Below are 25,358 nucleotides of genomic sequence, written 5' to 3'. Positions count from 1 at the left end.
CTGCTTTCAGTTGCTGTTGGCCAAGCAAAACTCAATTGGCTGTTCAGAGTCATCCCCCAGCTGCTTCTGTTTGGCGTGCATTTGTTGGGATTGACCCATCCAGAGTTAGAGGGTGAGCAGCGAGTGGCTCTGCCTCCAAAACCCTGACCTCACTCACTCACTCAATTAAAAGATCGGTCAGTAATAAAGGAAGCATTCAGCAATTCAAGCTAAAAAATAAGATTACTCTCACAATACTTTTTAATCATAAACTATTTGAAGTTCTACTTATCTAATAATGCTTTTAAAATTAGTCTTCAGGAAAAATGAGTTCAAAACTGAAAACTGAAAGGTTCCAATCAATTTCCTTTTGCCTCACAGTTCTCCTCTCAACAGATAAAGAAAAATCCATAGTAACAAGATAACATTTCATGCATTTACACATTTTCTCCTATAGACATCTACAGCCTTCAGAAAGTAGATTATTTGTAGTCATGCCCATCTGACATTTTCCATTTTACTCAAAAGATTTTACGGTTTAGTATTACAGCAATATACAAATTTGACAGTTTGCAATAGGATCTAGTCCCTGCAGCAAATCATTCTGACAGTTAAGTACTATACAGCCACTAATGTACTTTTTTATACAGTACACGTATTTTGAAATGGTATGAAGTTGGAAACATAAGTATGTTTAAGTCCTGAAGAATATTGTTAATGATACTGTAAATTTTTATACATTATTAAATAATAGGACACTGCACACCACATTCATGTGAACTGTAATATCTATTCTCTATCTTTTTTTTTTGAAACCACATTGTGCTTGGTAGTTCACAAAGCCTGAATTTAAATAAACAATCCAGGTAGAACTATGTCAGTGATCATCCTAGCACAGCCAACACCATGGCCTGTAGCTTCTTATTCTCTGTCTTTAAACAATTCATTTGCTCATCATTGTCAATGTATTCTATTTTCTTAGCATTCCTCTGTCCTTAAAAATAACTGAATTATGCAAATACCTATGTACACAAGTTAGTGTGGAACATAACTGTTTTATTGCCTTTACAACATTACTATTTTTCCCTTAATGTGATTAAAATTAATCAATGTCTTTACATTTCCAAAATGCATTAACAGAGGCTCTGTGAAGTATAACATGGATTCCTTTAGACAAAGAGTTGCTCACTAACACTGCTGTAACATTAACTGAATAAAACTAAGAGATCTTATAGCCTGAGAGGCTTACTCCATCTCTCTCTTTTCTGTCTCTCCTTCCACCTCTCCCTCTCTCAGTAATTCTATTTTTAGTATTCACTACATCTGATAACATGAGTCAGTTTGCAAGAGAACATATGCTTTTTTCTAAGAAATAGGAAGCCTGATTGTATTTTTCCCCCTGATTCAACTCTTCAGATGGAATACCACAGTGAAACCACTCTATTTTCAGAATTGATGTACCTTTCAAAACTATAATCTTTGGCTTTCAGGTTCACTATTATTTGCCTTAAGGTACAAATTTTAAAGTGTATGGAGGCTTCTAAGTAGAATAGTACAGTCTCTGCCAGATACTGAATGAATGGCTTGTAGCTCAGTCATCAATGCAGTGTAAATTCCTTTTCAAAATAATGTTCTTCACTCAGAGAACACTTGTGCCTGGCTTGGTTCACTTGTCAAATAGGGAATAGGAGGTCACTGGATGCCCAGAGGCAACTTCAGCTATTCTAGAATGCATTTCTCCCTCTATTTGTTCACAGAAACAGTATTTCCAATGTAAAAATCTTAAGAATGTCTACAGACACAGAAACTAAAGATTTTGTGCTAGGCCACTGAGAAAAAAAGATGCATTTCTGCCCAATGAACAATGTCAAGTGTTTTTTGCAATTGCAGAGCTCAAAATAGATACCACCTGTATTGAAATGCACAATTCAATATTGAAGTAGTGTTACAACCCTACTGAAAAAAACTTTACTTACAAACATAAAAATGTTTAAAAGCAATAATTCTATTTAGAGTTTGTAGCAACTTTGAGATTTCCAACAACCAACAAACCTGCTTTGCTGTTTTATTTAGAAAATTCCAGATTTTTTTTAAATTAAGTCAATCTGCAAGAAGTTTTTAATGCATGCCATAAACATCTGTGCTATTTATGTAACAAATACCCCAAATCTGTAATTTTCTAACTCTATTAGTTTTCAAAATGTCCTTCCACTAAATTTTAGTCAGATTTAAATACTTCAATGGTGATTGGCTTCCTGGCCATACTGCTATGCTGTACTTCTATGTGACTATAGCATAAAATATCATTTGTCTCTCTAAAATTAAGTCCTGAATTATTCTATTTGTATAGGCATATTTTCCTACTTTAAGAGCAAGAAGTCATTCTAATGTAAGATATATTTTACAACTTTTCCAGTTTTGTTTTTTCATCTTTATACCCTTTTTTTCCTATTCCAGAAATTCAGGTATGACTATGGCCACCTAATTACATTACCAGAGAAAAACTGGACAGAAGAGAAGAAGAAAGCGCAATGAGTAAACTCCTAAATCTTGCAGGCAGCTCTTTACTTTTAGGTTTGAGGCCCCTGTGGCTTTGAACCAATCTGTAGACTGGTTGTCCTGGAACACACCTATATGGAAGGAGGACAAACATGTCCTCAGTTTCCTCTTCATTCTTTGTCCTGCAACATGCAATACTTTGGTATTCTCTGGCTAAACAGGAAATGGTCTTCTGCACTCACAGAAATGGTTGGCAATGGTAAAAATTTGCCACCACATGGCTTGTGTCATATGGAAAAGTCCTTGAGAAGCAAATGAATTCATTTTAAATTGATAGATTAAGAAAAATGCTAAGTAACACAAAATGTGCAATTAAAATCAGAATCATATTTAAACTGACAGAAAAGAAAAATGGTTCTCTCTTTAGGGCATGACCATTCTAAAGTAACAACCAGCCATTTCCTCCCTGTCCAGAAGGTCTCTTCTTAATAACCTGACACTTTTTGCTAGTTTTTTGCTAGTCTTGTGGATTTTTCTGTGCTGCCTTTGAACCATGATCCCTGGTTCTCATACTCCTACATAGAGAAGATTAGAGGCATGAACCAATGATGCCAGCAACATGCGTCATTCTTTAAGCCTCTTTGCAGTTAATAGGTGTTACTAGTGTTTTACACTATGTGTACAGAAAAATACTAAATTGCCTCTAGGGAAAGCAGCTCTTTTAAGGGCTAAATGGCAAACAACTCAAAGATTGCTGTTTGGATTCAGCAATTTTGTGTCACAAGGGGTACTTTTGAGGACTTGGTTGCAGTTTTGACTAATGTAACCCTGTGTACAACACACATGTCCTCTCTCTTTCTCCCCTCGCATACCCCCTCTATAAATGTGGGTGGGGTTCTGGTAAGATCAAGAGAAAGGATTGGTAGTTGAAAGGAAACATACAGAAAAACTAATGCAGCAGCACCACCTAGTGGAATCTGCTAAGACAGATGAATTCACTGCTGCTTCTGGAAGGACCAACTTGATTTTTTGCTTTATCACAATCTTTTTAAATTGTCTTTAAGTACTTGTACAAAGGAGTTTCAGTTCAACATGCCAAGTTATAAATACAATGAATCTTGACCAATTTTTCATTTTTCTCCTCTTTCCCAACCCCACTTATCTCAAGTTACCTGGCTCCGTTTTTATATATGTACATTGAATATTAGGGCTGTTCTCATTCACTGTGAAGCACCAATTAATGCACTCCAGTTTCCAATCTTCCAGTAACCGGAGGATCGAAGATCAGAATTTTCAACCAATAGACAAGTGTTTCACAAGCTCTCTGAAGTACTATCAGACCCTAAGATGTAATCCTATCTCCACCAGAATGCAAATAAGTAATGGAATTATTTGTTTAGTGAAGGATACAGATGTGGATGAATAAACTTCCATTATGTTTAAAGGAGAAACCACAAAAAGGTACAAACTATTTGCTGGTATCTGATCAAGCCCCTCCAATCATGATCATTTTAAACCAGAAGCACAAATGAGAAATGGTATTCTGCCTTCTATTCATTGCATAAATATTAAAGTGCCTACATGTGTATATACAAGCATCACAGAATATTAATCTTTAGTAAAATTTGATTAGTATCGATCAGTTGTTTGATTTCTACAAACAGGAAAGTTAAAGCATGAAATTATAATTAATAATCCTACTTACTATGCATATGTTGCCCAACCCCCTCCCCCACTTTATTGACAAATAAGAACAACAAAAATGTCCAAAATTTATTTTTTTAAAACCACTAAGGAATTTGTTTCTTCAATATCCAATATTTATTCTCTATCTTGGTATAGATAGGAGTTTATGTTGTAAGCCATTATGTTGTAAGAAACTCCTGCAAACCAGTCAGTTCTCAGATGGGGGCAATTCTGCATTTCAAAAGATACTTGCTGGTGTCTGGTCAGAGGTATCAGAATCCTACGATGCACATGACAGGTCACCCAACAAAGAGTTCACTGGTCTAAACTGACAATAGTGCTAGATCTTTAACCTCAGTCATCTAAATGCTAAGATTACAGAATGTGGCACCACACCACACACTGGCCACATATTTTTAGATTACTGAAGTTCAAATGTTAGAAACATGAAGCCAATGATGAGCTATTTTTCATGGATATTATATTCATGGACATTATTGGAATGGTCTTTGTCCAAATGCTTACAGTGATATTTGTGGGATATACAAAGAAGAGGCTTCAACACGCTGCAGTAGTCCTCATGTTAGAAAACTCACATTTGATCCTATGTTTATGACAGAGTATCCTATTTCCTGGGAAGCCACATTTACTACTCACTCAAGACCGTTTATAAATGTTATCATAGCCAGCCTAAATCTGATCACTATGGATTCTTACTGGTGAAGACTGGGCTTTAGACTCTATTACCCAGATCATGTCAGGGTGATTACGTTCCTGCCTACAATGAACTTTCTCCTTGTAGAACTCCATTGAAAAACCACTACGGGCATTCTGACAAATACTGTCCTATCCCCCTCAAAAAAGATATTTGTTAGTATAAAATCATACAAGAAAATAGAAAAATGCCTGGACGATGGCCTGATATTTTCACCTTATGTGTCACAGGCATCAGCATATGTCTGTACAGTGATTTTTATAGACTTCAGATGAGCTAATTAAATTCAGTAAGGACACATTCTTTTTGAGATGTCAATCATTTAAAGATGGAAAGCATTGAACAAAGAATATGTTATATTCACAATCAAGATGAAGCAGATTTTTCCAATGTAATCATCAGATGTCTAGATGCATTACCCTAAATGGGCTTGAAACTACCGCTGTCCTTCCCTGCTGTGGGAACAGGACTGGTGTAACATTCAATCATTATGGAGGCATTCTCTAGAGCAGCACGGATACTGCCAGCCTCAAGAGCCAGGCCATGCATGCTAAAGGGCAGTGCATAAGCATCCAGAGAGAAAATTAGGTGTGATTTCAAAATGTATTACTTGAACTTTTACAAATAAAATCTACTTTTATAGTAAATACTATAAAGAAGCCTTTATAGTATTTGATTCACTAAACATTTAATTCTTTAATATGTGGCCATTTAATCAGATCCTGCCTTATAGTTCTAATTCTTGAAATTTTTTTTGTCTGTTGAGGGATCTGGTATTTTTATTATTCCTTTTTCCTATAGAAGTCCAGTAGCTGAAGAATAACACTGGTCACCTCTCTTTACAATCACTTACAAACCATTTGAACTGTTCATTTCCACAATACTCTCCAATTCTTTAGCTACTACATTCTGAGTACATCCTGAGTATCCTGATCCCAGTACTCAACTAGTCAAGAGCAGCCCCAGTTCTATGAAAAGGCCACACAGAATCTCTTGGCGTAAAATTTTGATGGCGCAATGATGGGAAATTATAGTGCTCACTTACTCCTCTGTGAGAACAAGATATAGACTAAATTTCTAAAAGAGAGGCCCAGAAACAACATGCTCAGCTTCCCATGCAGAAGAGAGTTGAAAGAAAACAAGCAACAGTCAGGAAGAAAGTGTTTTAGTCATAGTGTCTGGAATACTCTATGGTGGAAATACCTTGAGTTAAAAATAGCAAGGATTTAAGAGCACATGTAAGACATGCTCTAGCATGTTACAGTTTAACTTTAGGGAAAGTTTTCACTAAATATGCAATGTAATAGCCTAAACTAAAGGTTCACAATTGAATAAAACTACAAAGTTGCCTCAATGTTAAAGAAGTCAACGGCCTATACTTTCAATGAAAAACTACTCTTAATTAGGGAAACCAATGAGAAGATTTTCTGAAAGTTTCAGAGCAGTTTTGACGACAACTGGCCAAAGTTTGGAATATTAAGGGGCTTGTTCCTATATGACTGAGAAAATCCCTTAGTAAATAATGAAAGCTTTTGCATTTTTCCATAAGTCTTTTCTAAAGAGATGATGAATTAGGCTAAATATATTTTTGCTAAGTCATGAATAACCAAAGAGAAGTAAAAGAGAAAAACATTTCAATAATTTAGAGAGTTGGGAAAGTTTCAGTCTATTACTGACAAATTTCATTAGATATCCTATAGCTGAAATTTCCCATTAGTCCAGGAAATATATCAATCCTTGCCCTCATTTCAATAAAGTTTGAGGAATTACAATATAACAGGAAAATAATTTATAAAAATAAATAATTTAGGCACAAAGAAAATAAAGATAGGAATAAAATGAAGCTAAGGGAATGCGTGCATTAATAGAAAAATTCAGAACTTGAAATTACCACTAATTGATGAGATTTTTAAAAGAGAAGAAGAAGCAGCTGTGCCACTCACCAATTTTAACCTCTGTAAAGGTATTCTGCCTACATCTATTTGTGTCCTTTCTGGGACATTAGTGAATCGAACTTCTGGGACTGCAACAGCACACATGACATGGGCCCACCTACAGGAAAGGAGACATTCAACATGAACAAAAGTTCCCTAAACTTACATACCTTCATACTTCAACCTGATGATGATGGCAATTTCAAAATGACAAACACACAGGTGAGAAAAAGCCAACAGGCCAAATCCGTCACAAACAGATTCTGAATTTTAAGCCTCCTGAATGACACCAAGAGGGATTCAGCACCATGCCTGTATAACATTATGACATGAAAAACTAGAGAAAGAACAGGATCTGCTCATAGCATTTTACTATACTCAATATGCTAAATGTGAGTTTCCTGGATCATTTAAGGCTAAAAGGTGGGCATGCTGAACATGCTTAACTAAATGATGTGGCAAAAACAAAAAAAAAGAATAGTTCAAGCAAACAAACACTATAAGCTAATACTGCATATTACCTTTTCAATAATATATAAGTCATGAAGTAGCAAGTTTTCTAGAAGAAAATACTGACTGGTTTTAGTTAAATTGTTTCTCATGACAAATTATAAACAAACAAACTCAGAGACAAAGAGAAATGAAATTTCAGTGTTCCCAGGTCTCCTACTTAAAACTTAGTATCTTCTTTTACATTCTGAACTGGTCTGTAAAACAACAACTTTACTACTAAATCTATGCAGTGTCTCAGAACTGTTATACTTGTAAATAAAGACTTGTGAGGTTTGACGAGATTGTGAAAATTTACCAAAAATATCAACTTGTTTTTAGGCCAAAGCATACGTATTTCACTTAAACTCTGTCCTATGGACAAGTGTCAGGCCCACCACAGCATTCTTCTACATTTGAACAAAACCTGGCATGCTCTAGAAAAAGCACCATTTCTTTTCTTGTTAGAGGAACCACCTAACCCAACTCACAGCCTGAATGAACACAGACTGTACAACAACCAACCACAAGCAAGGACTTTCTAATATAATGCTAACCATATTGCCTAGGTCTGTGAAAGATTTTCCCTGTTCAAGCAACACTGGTTTCTTAAACTCTATGCATGCAGGAATGATCAATGTCATTATCCTTTCTTCTAAGGAATCAGAAAAATGGACATGAACATAATTATGTTAACTCTATCATTCCATTATACCAGGAGTCCCAACTCCAGTGCCTTTGAGCCATACAAGTTGTAAGCAAATTAGTGCACCCTGGGAAATAATAGTGACCAATGGACTGCCTGCCTTACCAAGAGCAAATTTCATCCCAAATAGAGATGCACAATTATTTTTTCAACTTAAAGGAAAAAAATCTGTATACTTATGTAAAACCTCAATTTTTAAACTCTGGATAAAACTGGTAAAATTGTGTTCAGGCCAAAGGAAACACATCTTGGGGCTAGATCTGGCATTCCAGTTACTAAAGGCAAATGACTGTTTTACTGTTAACACTATGGCTGATTTAGTGTAACTGAACATAACAACTTCACTGCTTTCAGGTATTTTGGCCTTCATTACAGTAACAGGATTCATCTCTAAACCCTGGCATTCTAATAGTACTAGGACAATATGGGCTACTTCACTTTAAAGTCTCTGTTAGTACAGAAGGGCTTATTTTTCAGAATGGAGCAGAAGCAAAGCTAGAATGGTCTCTCAGGGGCTGGCAGCAGGGGACTATGAAGCACAGAATCGCAACCTGAGGTCTACATAGGTAAGCTTTGAAACAACGTATGCAATGAGATAAAGGTAAAGCAAACCACCCTGTAGAGGTTTCAGGGAGGAGAAAAAAGGATGAAATGCAATGGCAATTAACATCTTACTTACTTATTGTTCTTAGTTTGCTTCAGAGCACCACCTCTCAAATTGCAGAGACAACATTCCTACATAGGAAGAAAAAAAAAAGCACATAATTATCTGACCTATATTACATCCTCATTGTGATTCATTTGAACAGTTTAAGAAACTTGTATTATTTTATTTTCAGATTAAATCCATCAGGAAGTATATTAAAGAAATTCAAGTTCAAAAAGGAAAAGAGATGGGAGATGTTAAGAGAATACTCTCCACATGTTTTGGGTATATACATTCTAGAAGGATCCACCATGGTCCTAGTATTTTCCATTGCCACCTTCAGGGAAGATTGTAACATGAAGAATTTAGGACTCTCAAAAGATACAGACTAGAGTTCTATAGTACAAAACACACATATTGCCATGGTCCCTGAAAGAGGGTGATTTAAAAAGTAGAGTCTGAAGAAGTTGAGTATTCACACCATACAAAAATAAACACATGCCATCATTGTTGACACGCAAAAAAAGTAAAATTTAGACAGACTCTTTATGATATAAGGACAAGCTAGAGGCTAATTTTGAAAGTTAATGCTTACTATTTGGACCATTATCATTCCCATAGACAAACGGTATTGGTAAAATAGTTCTGATTAACTCAGGCTCTCCAGCTAAAGAAAACAGAGCCAAGAAAATGCTTTCCTTGATCCTCTCCATGTAGTGTGATCTTTTTAGCACATTCATTCATTCTAGCTTGGCACACACTTTTTCACTCTAATGGGTCACATATTACTAAAAGTAGTTTCTTGGTTATTTCTTACTGCATTCCCATGAAAAGTGCAGGAAAACCAGTAGCATATAGCATTCTATTGACTTACAATGTTTTTTATTAGGTATCTAGGTAACTTTATCACTTTTAACTTCTCCTCCCAATTTTCTGCAATAATTTTTTTAAACTGGGCTTGTTTTTTTTTCATCCTTCAAACTATATACAGAATATTTTGTTACTCTGTCCTTCAAAGTGATACCCTTTACCTAATTCTAATGGCTTTGACTAGCTATACAAGGAATCCTTGTAATTAATCTACTATTAATAACTGGGTATCCAACTTTGTATCTTTCTTTTGTGAGGATACCAATACAAAAGCAACGGGGAAGAATCCACATATCTGACTTACAGAAGAAATGCAAATAATCAGAAATGATCTAGGATTTTGTGTGTCTAGGGTTTTGTTATAGAGTTTTGTACTGCTTCTTTCAAACTTCCTAGGGATGGGGTGGGGGTGGGGGGGAGAAACATTAAGAATCATTTGAGGTCACTATAAGCCCCGCTCAGAGACAGCACTCATAGGACTTTTTTCTATCCATACCACACTGCCATACTGGCCTTTGAAATCACAGATGTTGGTAGAGTATACAAAGAAAGCAGAATTTAATCATCTAAGCACTGAAAATGAAATCAGTTTTGATTTTGAGTATTTTTCTAGTAATTTAATCAATTTTCTTCATGGTAGACAACAAAAATGAGAACAGATCTTGCAGTCAAGACTTTCATTGTATAAATGAACAGTTAGTGCTGATGTAGGAACACAACAGAAGAAAACATGGGCTACCAGAGATTTAAACACTAAAAGAGGTTGGTACTATGAGAAATCTAAAGTGACAAACTGGGAGAAATAAATACAGCAAAGGAGCACAAAAGCTCTTGAAAGCTCCTCATTAGGATTATTAAAGGGAACACATGTTTTTAGAGCATTAATGTAATGAGAGAAAACCACTCCTAGGCAGACTCAAAATTTTATGTGAAGTTGAGAAGGCACCTGCCCATTTGCAAAGATTGTTCTTGCTATGATTACCAGTGCTTTCTGCTCTCCAAGAACTGGAGGTCTGAGTTGGATCTTGTAGCAGAGCTCTGCACTGTGGGTCCTTCCTGCAACCTTTCTCCCTCTGCTTTCCAGGAAACATCCTCCCCTCATTGTCCTCTCCCATCTCTCCTGGAACCTCAGCTTACTTCAGTAACTTTCTCATTCACTCTCATCAAACACTGGAATTTCTGAAACTGACCCTATCACTTCTCTCTGCAAGCTCTCTTTCCACTTACTGGAACATGGGAACTACTAACTACTAACTCAATCCCAATCACCTTGTGAAGGCCAGCAAAAGTGAGGTGACTGATTGGCAGCTCCAATATCTCAAACACATGAGCAAATTGGACCTCTGTGATTGTCATGAGACTGCACTCCCTTCTCTTTCCTATCAGTGGTACCGACCATCCATCCTCACTCATGGTGAAAGACACATTTTCCCTCTCATGCTAGTTCCAATCACTTAAGTTCTCTCAATTCCAGCAGAAAATCCACCAAGTGCTATTATCAGTGCTTCCTCCTTAACTAGTGCCCTGGCATACTTCACAAGACTTAAGCTACTAGAGTAAGTTTAGAATGTTTCTTCATCTGTAACATACTGAATCCAGACGGCCAGACTCACAAGGCGTTGGCCTTGCTCAGACTCCCTAGAGTCCTCCAGAGGGTTGCTGCAGCCCAAAATAACTTCACATTCACCTTGCACCATGGTTAACCATTCCAAAAACTTCTCAACAGTTACTCAACATAAACTGGCTAGCCTCCTCCATCTATTACTTCTCACTCATACATTCCCACTGATACTGTTTATAGACACTGCTCTTTTAGCAGTTCATCACTCTTACAATTATCTATTGAATTCTATCTTTTGTTCCATCTAAACTATAAGCCCAGTGGCTATTATGATAGCCAACACAGAGTACTGAATACAACTTCAGTATTAATTCATTAAATAAGAAAACATGGAGCCCAGGCCTGGTGACTCATATCTGTAATCCTTACTACTCAGGAGGCTGAGATCTGATCATAATTCGAAGCCAGCTGAGTGAGGAGAAAAATCCCTGTGAGCCTCTTATCTCCAATTAGCCACTCAAAAAAATGGGAGTGGAACTGTGGCTCAAAGCAGTAAAGCACTAGCCTTGAGCAAAAAGAGCTCAGGGACAGTGCTCAGGCCCTGGGTTCAAGCCTCACAACCAACAAAAAATAATACTACTAATAAGAGGAAAACATGGCAAAAGCTGGCGTGGGGATGAAAGTTTTCAAAATTACCAAAGAACTTGCAAACAGGCTTCTGTGACTTGAAATGGACTTTAGAAACAAACACCTACTGAGTATGGTAGTTCTCACCTATAATCCCAACATTCAGAGATCCTCTATTGAGGCAGAGGCTACAGAGAAAAAAAAAATCTCCAAAAAATAATGCCTATCTATGGGATTACTTTTGACTTAAGACTTATCTCTGGGTGAAGAACAAAAATATTTATAGTTAGGTATCTCAATTATGTGATATCTTGGCTTCAGTTTGATGTTATTTTGAAATAATAAGTAGGAAAGATAATAGCCCTGTCAAGTTGCATTTACCTGTTTGATATATTGTCTCATATAGGTCTAAATTAGCTGATATTAAAAAAAAAAAAAAAAAAAGACAAGGATGTCAATTTGTCAATTGTAGTTTCACCAAATGCCCAGTAGAAGGCAATATCTGATAAGATGGTTTTCAACCTAAATAAGTATTTTGTTTTTTTAAAACAAGAAACAAAATAGTTAATTCTAGAAATTAATAGGTTGGCCCTTTTCTGGAAAGCAGCCAGAGTTTTTGTGAAAATGGGCATCATTTCCAATACATGCAACATAGTACCTGTACCTGAACTGCTCATCCTCAACTATTTCCAATAACAGCACTTATTCAGAAGATAGGAAAATGTCTCATTTTGTTTTTGGAAACAATCAAATAGAAAATCTAAAAACAGAAGGAAAAGAAAAGGCACACCGAAATTTAAATTTTAACAAATATGTTTAATAGGAAGTGCCTCTTAATTGAAGAGAAGATTAGAAAGGAGAAAGACCTGACTAAATAAATTCAAAATTATAACTGCAAAATATTCAAAAATAGGTATTTTAAAAGTCTATATTCAACCAAATGAAATATATATATTCATGACATATAAAAGTTATTCAAACTGAATTATATCCCTAACTTAAACAAAACAGAATAGTAAAAATATGAAAAGTAAATAAATAGAACATAATTCTTTTATGGTAGTATTAGCGATGCAGATGCTCTACTACTACTCTACTACTTCAGCCATATCTCCAGCCCTAGATAATACAGCATTTTAATGAAACATTTAAAAGACATACTGAATTCTAAAGCATATAAGTATAACATAAAAAAAAAGTATTTCCTACTATATCAGAAACTTTTTACATAAAATATGTTTTAAACTCTTTGAAAGATTAAACAAATATTCAAAGACTTTTTTTCTTTTTTCTATTAAAGACTTCTCATTGCCAGTAAAAGCATAAAAAGTTACTCTCAAAAATAAAGGAGGAAAAGGATGGGAAGGTAGCTCAGTGGTAGAGTGCTTGCCTTGCATGCATGAGACCCTGGATTCGATTCCTCAGCACCACATAAGCAGAAAAAGCCGGAAGTGGCGCTGTAGCTCAAGAGGTAGAGCACTAGCCTTGAGCTGAAGAGCTGAGGGATAGTGCCCAGGCCCAGAGTTCAGGCCCCCTAACCAACAAGGAAAGAAAAATGAACTTTAGAAAATAAAATAAATAAATAAAGGAAATAAGCCAGGTACCAGTGGCCTGTAATCCTAGCTACTCAGGAATCTGAGATCTAAATATCACAGTTCAAAGCCAGCCTGAGCTGGCTTTTATCTCCAATAAACCACCAGAAAACCAGAAGTGGAACTGTGGCTCAACTGGTAGAGTCCTCACGTTGAGCTGAGGAGCTCAGGGACAGTGCCCGGGCCCAGAGTTCAAACCCTACGACCGATAAAAATTAATTAATTAATTAAACAAAATAGGCCGAACATCAGTGATTCATGCCTATAATCCTATCTACACAAGGGTCTGAAATCTGAGGATCACAGTTCGAAGCCAGGTTGAGATGGAAATTCCTGTGAGACTCATATCCAACTAACCACTAAAAGAAACCAGAAGTGGAGCTGTGGCTCAAGTGGTAGACTACTATCCTTAAACAAAAAAACTTAAGGCCAGCACTCAGGCCTTGAGTTTAAAGCCCCAGAACTCCCACCCCACACACACACAAAATGATTCAGGTGCCAGTGGCTCAGACCTGTAATTCTAGCTATTCAGGAGGCTGAGATCTGAGGATCACCATTTGAAACCAGCCTAGCAGAAATTACCTAGATTCTTACACATGTCAATAAACTCTGTGCACCATATTCATCCTCATTCATCTTCTTCTTTAACCTAACCGTTCCAGTTCTCATTATTCCTGTCTTCATTTAATTAATTAACTAACTCACTCACTTATTTTTGCTATTGTTGGGGCTTGGGATCTGTCCCTGAGGCTTTTTGTTCAAGGTACTTTTTTGCTTTACCTCTTGAGCCACAACTTCACTTCTGGCCTTCTTTATAATAAAAGAAAATAAAAGAAAGAAAGAAATACAGAAGAAACTCCCTCCCCACTTCCCCACAAAAAAAAAAAAATAGTGTCTAAAAGACTTTTTCTGCACAGGTTGTCCTGGAGCCATGATCCTTCCAATCTTAATCTCCTATATAGCCTAGGACAACAAACATGCAGAGGTCTCATGAACAATTCATCTGGAAAGAAACAGTTCGTGATCCTCCCATCTTCAACCTCCCAAGTGGCTAGGATTAGCCTGAGTCACAGATGCCCAGAGTGTAATGTCTGAATTTTTTATAATATGAACAGACAGATGAAAGCTTACACCTTAAAATAGTAATGAAAAAGACATGGAAAAATCCATAAATATTAAGGTACTAAGAATTACTAAAAAAAAAAAAAAAGAGGAAAACCAACAGGTTACATAATTTGACTATTTGGGTCCTGGGTTACTCATAGAAACACCAGGCTCCTCCTGAGTGCTGGTGGTTCATGTCAGTCTGTGCTCATAGTCACACTTGTTTTATCTTACATTTAATGAGCACAATTCTTCCTGGAAAACCCAGAATAAAATTACTGAGTACTATAAAGATTTAGATGTTACTAGTCAACCAATGTTCCCTAAAACAAAACAAAAAAAATACTAAAATGCCTATAATAATGTGATTATTCTATAAGGCAGCTGTCTTCCAGGAACAGCATTTTTTTAAAAAGCCTTTTTGTTACATATCCCGGCCCCCTCCCCCCACCCCCGCAGCTAAACTGCATGGAAAAATATAAATCTGATCATATTCTGAACGTAATTTTCCTCCTTGAGTTCTCCCATTTTACAATGCCAAATGTTTTAAAATTTAATTATCTCTTTCTCTGTCTCTCTCTCTCTCACACACACACACACACACACACACACACAAACACACACACACCATCGCTGAGATAAACTGCACTAGTATATCAATTTACAATATAAAATGATTTATTGATGTCTGACTGTTTATAATCAAAATGCTGATAGAACATTAACCAGAATGGCAAGCAGGGCATGGTTAGAATGAGACTACTATAGTTGTTCATTATTTGTAGAGGGAAACCAGAGTCGAATGGCTTTTCTATAAAGCATCAGTTAAAGAAATTCCAATGCAAAAAATCCCTAGCTACCTCACAAGAATCTCTCTTTCTTGCCAATATATCCATACATGCCACTAATGCCAATTTTTAGTACTATAGAAAAATTATGAGGCTGATATACCCTCTCACACAAACACTACGATTTGACATCTTCAAAACAGAAAGTCAAAACTGTAAAATAGGGTCATGTGAGTGAGTAAAAAAAAAAATAATATTAGTCACATTAAAAGAAAACTAATGCTAATCAACCAAACACAGAAGAACCACTTCTGCAAGTGAGGCTAATTTATCAGGGTAGGAGAGGACAAGATCTCCAGTCAGAACAGACCTGGAATTGGCTTTGCGTAATTAGGAAAATGAGTGCTAAGTTCTCTACAGTACCCAAGAATGGAAATTCCACAACCTCCAGGAATTTTATACTAACAAGTCAGTTCTTTAACAAAATTAAGTGTACAAAGCTATTTGTATTATAGGGAAAATATTCAATTGATATGTTGAATGGTAATCCCTTTGTAAAATTACTTAAAAATAATAAAAACAGTTTAGGCCCTGTGGCTCATGCCTATAATCCTAGATAATCCTAGAGGCTGAGTTTTGAGGATAACAGTTCCCTCATAGAAAAGCCTGTGAGACTTTTTTTTCTTTTTTCGTTTTTTGTTTTGGATCCATCATGGACTTGAACTCTGGGCTTGAATGGTGACTGTCCATCAGCATTTCAGCTCAAAACTAGTGTTCTACCTCTTGAGCCACTGAGCTACTTCTGGTTTTCTGAGTGGTTTATTAGAGATAAGAGTCATACAGTCTTCCTGCCTGGACTGGCTTTGAACCACAATCCTCAGATCTCAGCCTCCTAGGTAGCTAGGATTACAGGAGTGAGCCACTAGTTCCTGGCTGTCTGTGAGACTTTTAGCTCTAATTAACCATTAAAAAAAAAAGAAAAGAAAAACAGAAGTAGAGCTGTGGTTCCAGTAGTAGAGCACTAGCTTTTAGCCCTTAGTTCAAGCCCAAGGATAGGCACCAAAAATAATAACAATAATAACGTTTAATAATAATATTTAAAATGAAAACATTCATTCAACAAATATTCATTTTTGATGTCTCTTTACACAGAGCAACACTATTCCAAAAGAAATTAACTAATTTCCTGACATGTAACTGTAATCTCTCTGTATATCACCTTTAATAAATGAATGAATGAGTGAATGAATGAATTACAATCATTCTGTCCCAGGGAACTTACCTTTAAAAGCAGGAGAGGCAGACTAAATCAGTAGATTGTGTATGTATTAGTGTGCAAAGTTTACATATAGGCATTGCAACCTAAAGAAAGGTGCCACAGGCAGAGCCTAGCCTTTCTTAACAGGAGGTTGAGTCAAAGGAGATGCCTAAAATGGAGAGATAGCATCTGAACTTTCACATACAGTGCTGGAGGCAGAGTGATTGCCTAGCATGAGCAAGATCCCCAAAACTGAAAAGAGAGAAAAGGACAGGGGAAAGTAGAATACAACATATCTAGAAGAATGGTAAATAATTAAGTGAAAACCTTTTTTAAGTGAAAACTAGTAACTCTTTTCAACAGGTTATTATTATTATTACTACTACTACTATTATTGGTATTGAGCAAATACCAATTTATAGAGCTCAGTTAGCTAGATGTCCAACATGGGTCTCACCAGGGTACAGTGAAGATGTCAGAAGGGCTCATTTCTTTCTTAAGGCTCATGCAGAGAATCTGCTGTTTCTGTATCTTCCTTAGCATCTAGAAGTTGGGTACACTCCTAGCTTTTAGTACTCCTAGCTCTAACTTCAAAGAGACAGGAAGAACAGGTTAAGTTCCTCTCTCACATACATCACTCTGAACTGCTTATTTGCCTTTACCTTCTACATTCAAAGACCCTGGTGATGATGTTGGGTACACAGATAATCAAGAACAATCTCTCAATATGTCAGCAAATTAACAAACTTAATGCTGTTCTCTTTTCTGTGCAACACAAGCGTACTCATAAGTTCCAAGAACAAAAATGTGGAACATTTCTCACTTGGAAAGGGTCACAAAAACAACTGGCCAAAATGATGAACATTTATGAACATTACCTGGAAGCTACTACAATGCCACTTTGGGACAAGATGGATTTCTCCATCCCATGAGTACCTCATTAGTACAAATATGTGAGGTATGGATTTATACTTAATAACATTAATTGAATAAATGCCATTTCCTAGGATATACAGTTCAGCTGAACTACTAAACCATCCTGAAAACTTTATTTTTGAACATTTTCACGAAAAAACAGCAACGAATGACTGACACCACAACTATATTTAAATGAAGTGGTCTTGTATTCATTCCAATGGGTTGAAACCATCTAGAACCTTATAATATGTAACCTGAAGTTTCATTCTGTATCCTCTAAGTAATAAGATTATGGAGCTATTTGATCTCATTTACAACGCTAACCAACTAAACTTTCCAAAAGAAAGCAGATAAATAGAAAATCATACTGTTTGTTTCAAAATACTTTTCTCTGAAGTTACATTACTAATGGCATTGGTTACACTAATATGAAACAATTTTTAGGATTGCAGAGGATGTATTATATAGCAAAAGAGGCATACTTTCTAAGTAGCAAGAAGCAGCACCTATATATAATTGGCAACTTGTCTGGAGGAAATCTACATGGAGCTTACTGAATTTACATAATAGTATTTCCAGCATCTTGAGTGAAGTACTTCAACTTGAACATACATCTAACTTTGTTAAAATTGTTCAACATTTGGCTTTCAAATGAAAACTCAGCTGGTTTATCCTTGTTCGCAGCATGACTATCGACAATAAACAGCAAGTACATGATTTCTTCAGTCTTCTACTGGATTAACTTTTGCCAGTCATGAGAAATATCTGCTCTGCAGTTCTTCCTTCTTTGCTTCCTGGGGATCTCTTTTCTCATTGCAAAGGCGCTCTGCCTTGCAGCCTGTGACCTCAGGCATACACAGACTGGTGTGCAATGCTATGTGTTCGCCTCTCCATAATGTCACTCATTATTCTTCCTGACTTTCCTTGTGCTCTCTGGTTGAAGCACTAAAGATTAATGAGGCATTTGTTCTCAATCAAGGAGCTATTTATGAATAGAGTTCTACTTACAATAAGCTGTGTAGACTTCTCTCTCTTATTCTCCACTGTAAAAGTGGATAAATAGGATGTATATTGAGAAAAAGGGAACAGAGAAAAAAATTATTTGTGTCATTTGTAGACCATAGAATTTCCTTAATAGAAAGACTTCCCCATCATAGCAAGGCTGTTAGAATATTTGATATCCTCAAATGTGCTGTACTTTTTATTAAATAAACCAATGATTACCACTCTGGTCTTTTTCAGCCAAGGTTTAAGTTTGCATCTGTTTGGAATAATTTGCCTTCTCCAGAGGAGGCACAAGGTAATTTGAAGTGCAAATGCATATGTCACACAGAAGAGTACAGTCCTAGCTGCTGGCTCACAAAGACACCTCTATGAGGAAAAGAAGGCAGCAAACACAACCACTGACTAGAAATGGCCACTGCCCACTGCGGATGGCCCTGTCTTTTGACAAGAGCAGGACCTTCCTTTTTCTACTAGCTTTACTTTGTATGTAGATCAAAGCCGGCCTTGCAAGCTGACAGTCTCTCATCACCTGGTCCTGACAGAATTCCATGGAATAAAAAATCCAGCATAGAATGTATCAGAGGGAACAGCAATGCCATCACAACCTCTCAAGGCCATAAGCCAATCTGATCTAAAAATCAATGGCTCTGATCTACAAAGACACTTCAGAGCTCTTTGAAAAAGAAAAATGTCAACACTGTTGTCAGTAGGAAAATTGGATTCAGGATATAATCCAGTGTTGAGGAAGGTATTTTGATCAGAAACTACAGTGAATATAAAAGAGGAAAGCAACTGTCCTAACCAAACAGTAATGCTAGTGACTATATACTGAGCGAGTAACTAGAAGTTTGTAAGCACACTAGAAGTTTGTAAACAAATATACAAATGAACAAAAGCCTTTTAAAAAAAAAACTTCAGAGTGAGGCTATTTGTGTAGGCTTTTTCCCATTCTAAAAACAAATGGCTAAGCAGAACAATGCAAAGCCTAGGAATCTGGAAGCCTGAGTACCACTCTAAGCCCTGGTTATTTTCCCAGGCTAACATTTTATCCTTTTTATTTTTTTTTTATTGTCAGTCCTGGGACTTAAACTCAGGGGCTGAGCAAAAGAGGCCTCAAAGCTAGCACTCTACCACTTGAACCACAGCACCATTTCCAGCTTTTTCTGTGTATGTGGTACTGAGGAATCGAACCCAGGGCTTCACACATGCTAGACAAGCACTCTACCACTAAGCCACATTCTCAGCTCAAACATTTATTATTTTAAATTCTTATCTGTAAAAAGAGATTTCTGAGATAAACAAGGAATTCTTTAGTCTTTGTTAGTACTAAATTTAGCGCAAACTATGAAAAACAAATCCCTACAATTTATATTAGTTTATATCATTTAGTCATTCTGATTTTGTTAGTCCAAAGTTAAATGATGAAACTACTTTTTCCGCATCAGAAGATTCAAAGAGCTAAATGACTGCTAATCTGTAACATAAATTACCAGCACCATTATCTTTCAGAAGTTGAAGAGGGAGAATAAAAGCTTTACTATAACTCATAATCTTCACTGTAAGAGAATCCCTGCTTTAGATAAACAGAACAGGAGGCAATTCATTCATACTTCAGTGGCAACTGTGTTGCTTCTTACAAGATGTACCTCTACCTGAGAAACAGACTTCAATCTGTAGAACCCAACCTCAAAAAATGGTAGGAGTCAAAGCCTTTCCCAATTAAGACTACTTTGCTCCATTCACTAGTTACTGTGCAGTAATATACTTGAGACTCATAAGGACTGGGGCTTCACAGTTCTAAAAAATGTCAACAGTTGCAAGTTATACAAGACGTGGATCTTTTTTCTTTTTTGGTCCAGTCATGGGGCCTGAACTCTGGGCCTGGGCGCTGTCCCTCAGCTCTTCAGCTCAAGGCTAGCGCTCTACCACTCTTGAGCCACAGCACCACTTCCAGCTTTTTTCTTTTTTGCTTATGTGGTGATGAAGAATCGAACCCAGGGCCTCATGCATGCAAGGCACTCTACCACTGAGCCACCTTCCCAGCCCAAGATGTGGATCTTTTTACCTCAGATTTGGAGTTGGGAGTTAAAACTGAGGTCCTATCTAAAGATGAGAAAGTCTGTCAGATAAATGTTTTTCACATAAGACATAGATTTGTTACCCTAAAAGATTCAATGCACATGAGACATAGGTTTGTTACCCCCCAAGATTCAATAATACCATGAGGGTGGGTTTGATATATAGAGTATTTCTTCAGGTGGTTTGAGGAGTTAATTCTCGGAGGAAAAATTATTCAGAGAGAGGACTTCACTTTCATTCAGAAACATGTAAGACTTCAGGCATGAATAAATGACAGCCACAACTCAATCTGTATGTGATACTTTCTGATAATCAAGCAATAAAAATTATCAATAGCCACCAAGGTGTTTGTTTTTAATCACTGTACTTACATAATTCAATAAGTGTTACTTGTATTGCATAAATACAATCATTTTGAAAGGCTTATTCAAAATGATCAGCAAGGTATAGTTTGTTCATACCTAATGTTACTCCATTTTAAGAAATAAATAATGAAAATAAAGAACATGGCAAATATGCACAGCCAAGCTAAAATACCTTTCATGTTTGAGTTCTGATTTCTTAAAACCATTATGAGGAAAAGAAGAATGTTATGTTTGTTATATGTGTACAATGCAATTTTATTAGTCTTCAGAGTACCATAAATGCTTTTCAGTACATAATAAATGCATACAATTATGTAGTTTACACATTTCTTTATAGTGAATAAAATTTCTAACCAATGAAGTATTTTTTTCATCTTATATTAGAAAAACTTAACTTTTCTATAGCATGGTAATATTCAAACAGAAAAAAAAAAGAATAACTGCTTTTCAATACACTGTACTATCCATATGAACATATTCAAACTCTCCTGAATTGAATGTAAAAGGAGATGGGGGGACGGGGAGAGTATATATACGAACAACAGAAGGAATGAATATGATCAGAGTACATTACATGCATGTAGGGAAACACCACAATGAATTCCTCACACTGTACAATTAACATGTGCTAATGAAAATGTGAAAAAGTGGAAACAGATAAAAAGAAATTAAAAGGAATTTAGGGCATAATGTACACTACCATGAATCCCCAAACAGAAAGTGGATGCATCTATAGTAAGACATTGAAACAGCTTTTTACTAAGCTTTGATATTTACAACAATTTCAGATTCACAGAAAAATTGAGATGAATGGAGACTTCCTATATATCTCCTGCTTCATTCAGACATATCCTCCAAGTATAGGTTTTCCCACCACAGGGGTTGGGAAGGTGGCTCAGTGGTAGAGTGCTTGCCTTGCATGCATGAGGCCCTGGGTTCGATTCCTCAACACCACATAAGCAAAAAGAAAAAAGCTGGAAGTGGTGCTGTGGCTCAAGTGGTAGAGTGCCTTGAGCTGAAGAGCTGAGGGGCAGAGCCCAGGCAGAGCCTTGAGCTGAAGAGCTGAGGGGCAGAGCCCAGGCCCAGAGTTCAGGCCCCACGACCGGACCCCAAAAAAAAAAAAGTTTTCCCACCACAGGGGAACATTGGTTATAAATGCTGAACAATAACAGCCAGATCCTTATCCCTAAAGCCCATAGATTATATTAAGATTATTATAGATATTGTATATTCTAGAGGTTTGGACAAATTTATAATGAAAGGTATGCACCATTGTTCTATCATATAGGGTATTTTCACTGACAAATAATGTATAATGATATCAATTTGTCATCTAACCAATAACTACTAATATCAAATATTCTTACTATGCTTTGTGGTTGTTTATCATCTCCAACTATACTACAAAATGCATAAATAATTTTGGCTTTCTTGAAGATATATACTTCTTAAGGAAAACAAAAACAAAATGGAAATACAAAGAAAGCCATAATCGAATAATTTTAAAATGGAACTTAATTTTAGAATGGAAGTTATATTAACTTTTGGTCAAGCTTTCTTTTTATGTTGCTCTTAAATCTTCTTCAATTTAGATTTTCTTTATATAAATATATAAGCAAATATATTTATCCTCCCTTGCTACCTGCCCCTATAAATTATGTAAGGTAATAAAACACTTGGTAGCAAGACATAGCACAAATCATTAATTCTTTATTTAGAATTTTTCAAACTAGCGGTGAGAAAGAATAGCAAAAGCTCAATGCTGCTATGTAGAGAAAACTAGCAAGTCATGGTTAACCTAAGCCATAAACCTGATTGTGATATTACTTTTGTCTTGTTTTCATGTTAAGTTACTAGTCTTGATACCCCATTTTCACTTCCATGTGCTACTCTAAGAAAATCAACTCCCATCCTCTGAAAGGTCCCTGATAGAACACCCAAAATTCCTAGAAGCAGCTGCTAAATTGCTGATACTGTTCAATGTTCACAGAATCTTAGTCGAATTCTTTCAGATTTCCTTGACTTACCTGTATTTATTTAATTTCCAGAATTCTTTATTATAAATTCATTAGAAGATCACACATGGAAAATCTTTTAATATGCTACACAGCATAAGGACTTAGCTTAGTGCTTATTTTTATTTATAAAAGTATTTAGCTTACCAGCCAATACCAGATGTTCACTACATCTCCTTCATCATTACAAGTGTGGCCACAAAATAGTATTTGTGTTTCAAAGAAATGCCTAGACTCAGAAAAATCTTCCAATGTATGGAAAACGAAAAATTAGATTTATACTTTCTAAAATTGTAGAGATTGATGCATATAGTAGATAAACCATACAAATTTAAATTAAAAGTAATGAGATATAAAAATAATTTAACTAGTAAGCAGAAACTGAAGTCAGAGTACTGCCTTTCTGCACCTAAAAACAAGGATTCACTAATGTCTAGAATGTCTCTAATGGCACTATCATGAAGAGGAAAACACTGTTCCAAAAGGAATTAACAAATAGATAAGAAGTGCTCCAAACCAGTAGCCGAAAATAAAATAACTTCATACTATTAAACAACTGGATATATTTATCCAGTCCTGCCTACAAGCTTCCTGACTGTCTTACAGAAGCTCTATATTTACTAAGAATTTGCTAACATAATTAATCATTTCAAGGCTACCAATGAAGAGACTTCTTAAATAGGACATATTAACTCTAACACGAAATATCATTTCAACTATAAAGAGCGCACATATTTTCCTTTTTCTTTCCCTCACTTTCCAAAGCGAATGTCAGCAATGAAATCATTCAAAACAAAATCCCTTTCAGCCACTTTTAATTTATAGTCACCATATGTCTACTTCCACACTGAGACCGAACTATAGATAAATTTTCATCATGCAGGGCATACTCCATATATTGTCTTTTAAGTTTTTAACTTTGATTGCAAGGAAATTTAATGCTTTATCATTAATAGCTGTTGAAAAATAAAGGCTACTCTCATAATTGATAACGTCCAGCTAAACTCCTGCTCTGGTATCATCAGCCAGGGATACAGCTCAGGGACAGCACCTAGGCCCAGAGTTCAAGCCAAAGGACCAGAAAAACAAACAGTGAACTGTGGAACTGCATACAAGAGCATGAGAGCAATCTTATCTTTCCTTGATTTAAAGGCATTCACAGTAGATAGTGGGAAAAGAGGAGTAAAGCATTATTAAAATACACTACGTACTGCTGTCCATGCATTTCTTTTGCAGCGGGCACATAGCCATCCATCATAGATCTCATGAGAAGGGACACCATAACAACCTAAAAAATAACACATATCTGTGTGTTGCATCTTTAAAGCATTACATATCTCAACATGAAAATACATAAAGCCAGGTCAACTATCTACCAAACTGTTCTTGACTCCCACTGCTTAGAAAAAACAAGCAAATCTGTCTTAAAGATATTTCCAGGGTGTAGTGAGGGAGGTAGGGGAGGGAAGAGATAATGGGAAAACAACAAGGAAAGGGGTAACAATGCTTGAGAAGAAATGTATTCATTGTCTTACTCCTAACTGTAACCCCTCTGTGCAGCATCTTTACAATGAAATAAATTTTAAAAGTATTTCTAGTTCTCAAGCATCATAATCAATAAGATATTAGTCCCAGGAAAAATTAATATCAGTCTTGATATTAATCTAACTAGTTCTTATAATATTATCACAGAGGTAGAATTTCTAAGCCAAATTTATTCAATTCATACATAAAAACTTCAAATTAAAATGCAACTCATAAAGCAATTTTTGGGAATGTTAAAATAACAGTAAATACATTTGACATACTACTTTTAAATTAACAAATTAAAATTACACTTCAAAAATTAAATTAGCTTTAATTTCAGTGATGGGGCAAAGGCTACACAGTCTGTGATCAGTGTAAAGGAATGTTTTCAGTTCAATGTCTGGTTCAAAATAAATAAGGAGATGACTGATGGTATAAATATATGCAATAATTATATAGCAAAAAGCAACATATATTACTGTTTGATTCTCGTACTGAAAATAACAATTAATGAAACAAGTAAACATGTGTAATTGCAGTAATTTGGAGGCTGAGGCAGGATGAACTCAAATTTGAGATGGCCAGTACTATACAGTAAGACTATCTCAAAGGGATAAACAGAAGATGAACAGAAATGAGACAAGAGGAAGAAAAGAAGAGAGATGGGGAGGAAGGGAAAGGAAAGGACCTGGTACCCTTACAGAAGAAAGAGTTTTGGAACAATTTCAATTAGCAATTTCTACCAGGAGATTTCAATCACAATTGAGATAGGAGCAAAAACAAGAGATGTGATTAAACCAAAGAAAAGTCTAACATAGTTAACTGAGTTTATAAACTACGCAGATAAAGAATATGTTTATGAGATATTGTATAGCTAGTGCATTCAGGAATCAAGATTAAGTCCCTCCTTTTTGTGTGCTCGGCCTCTTGAATGTACATAATAATTTAGGTTGGACTCATGAATATGTATGTGTATTACAACTTGATACCTATAC

General features: G+C 35.9%; 1 protein-coding gene across 3 annotated transcripts in view; it reads right to left on the bottom strand.

The window, feature by feature from the left end:
- Positions 1–25,358, bottom strand: part of Kdm4c (lysine (K)-specific demethylase 4C) — a 302,738-nt gene that overhangs the window by 88,001 nt on the left and 189,379 nt on the right. For all 3 annotated transcript variants that reach the window (XM_013026410.1, XM_013026411.1, XM_013026412.1), the window contains 3 exons: positions 24,048–24,124; positions 8,688–8,743; positions 6,823–6,931 (listed from right to left, as the gene is read on the bottom strand). In XM_013026410.1, coding sequence (XP_012881864.1) covers positions 6,823–6,931; positions 8,688–8,743; positions 24,048–24,124 — 242 coding nt within the window. The remainder of the gene's footprint in view (positions 1–6,822; positions 6,932–8,687; positions 8,744–24,047; positions 24,125–25,358) is intronic.

The sequence above is a fragment of the Dipodomys ordii genome, unplaced genomic scaffold, assembly GCF_000151885.1.
Source record: "Dipodomys ordii isolate 6190 unplaced genomic scaffold, Dord_2.0 Scaffold93, whole genome shotgun sequence".
NCBI classification, from domain to species: Eukaryota; Metazoa; Chordata; class Mammalia; order Rodentia; family Heteromyidae; genus Dipodomys; species Dipodomys ordii.
The sequence above is the reverse complement of the archived record's forward strand: the minus strand, read 5'-3'. Positions and strand labels throughout refer to the sequence as shown.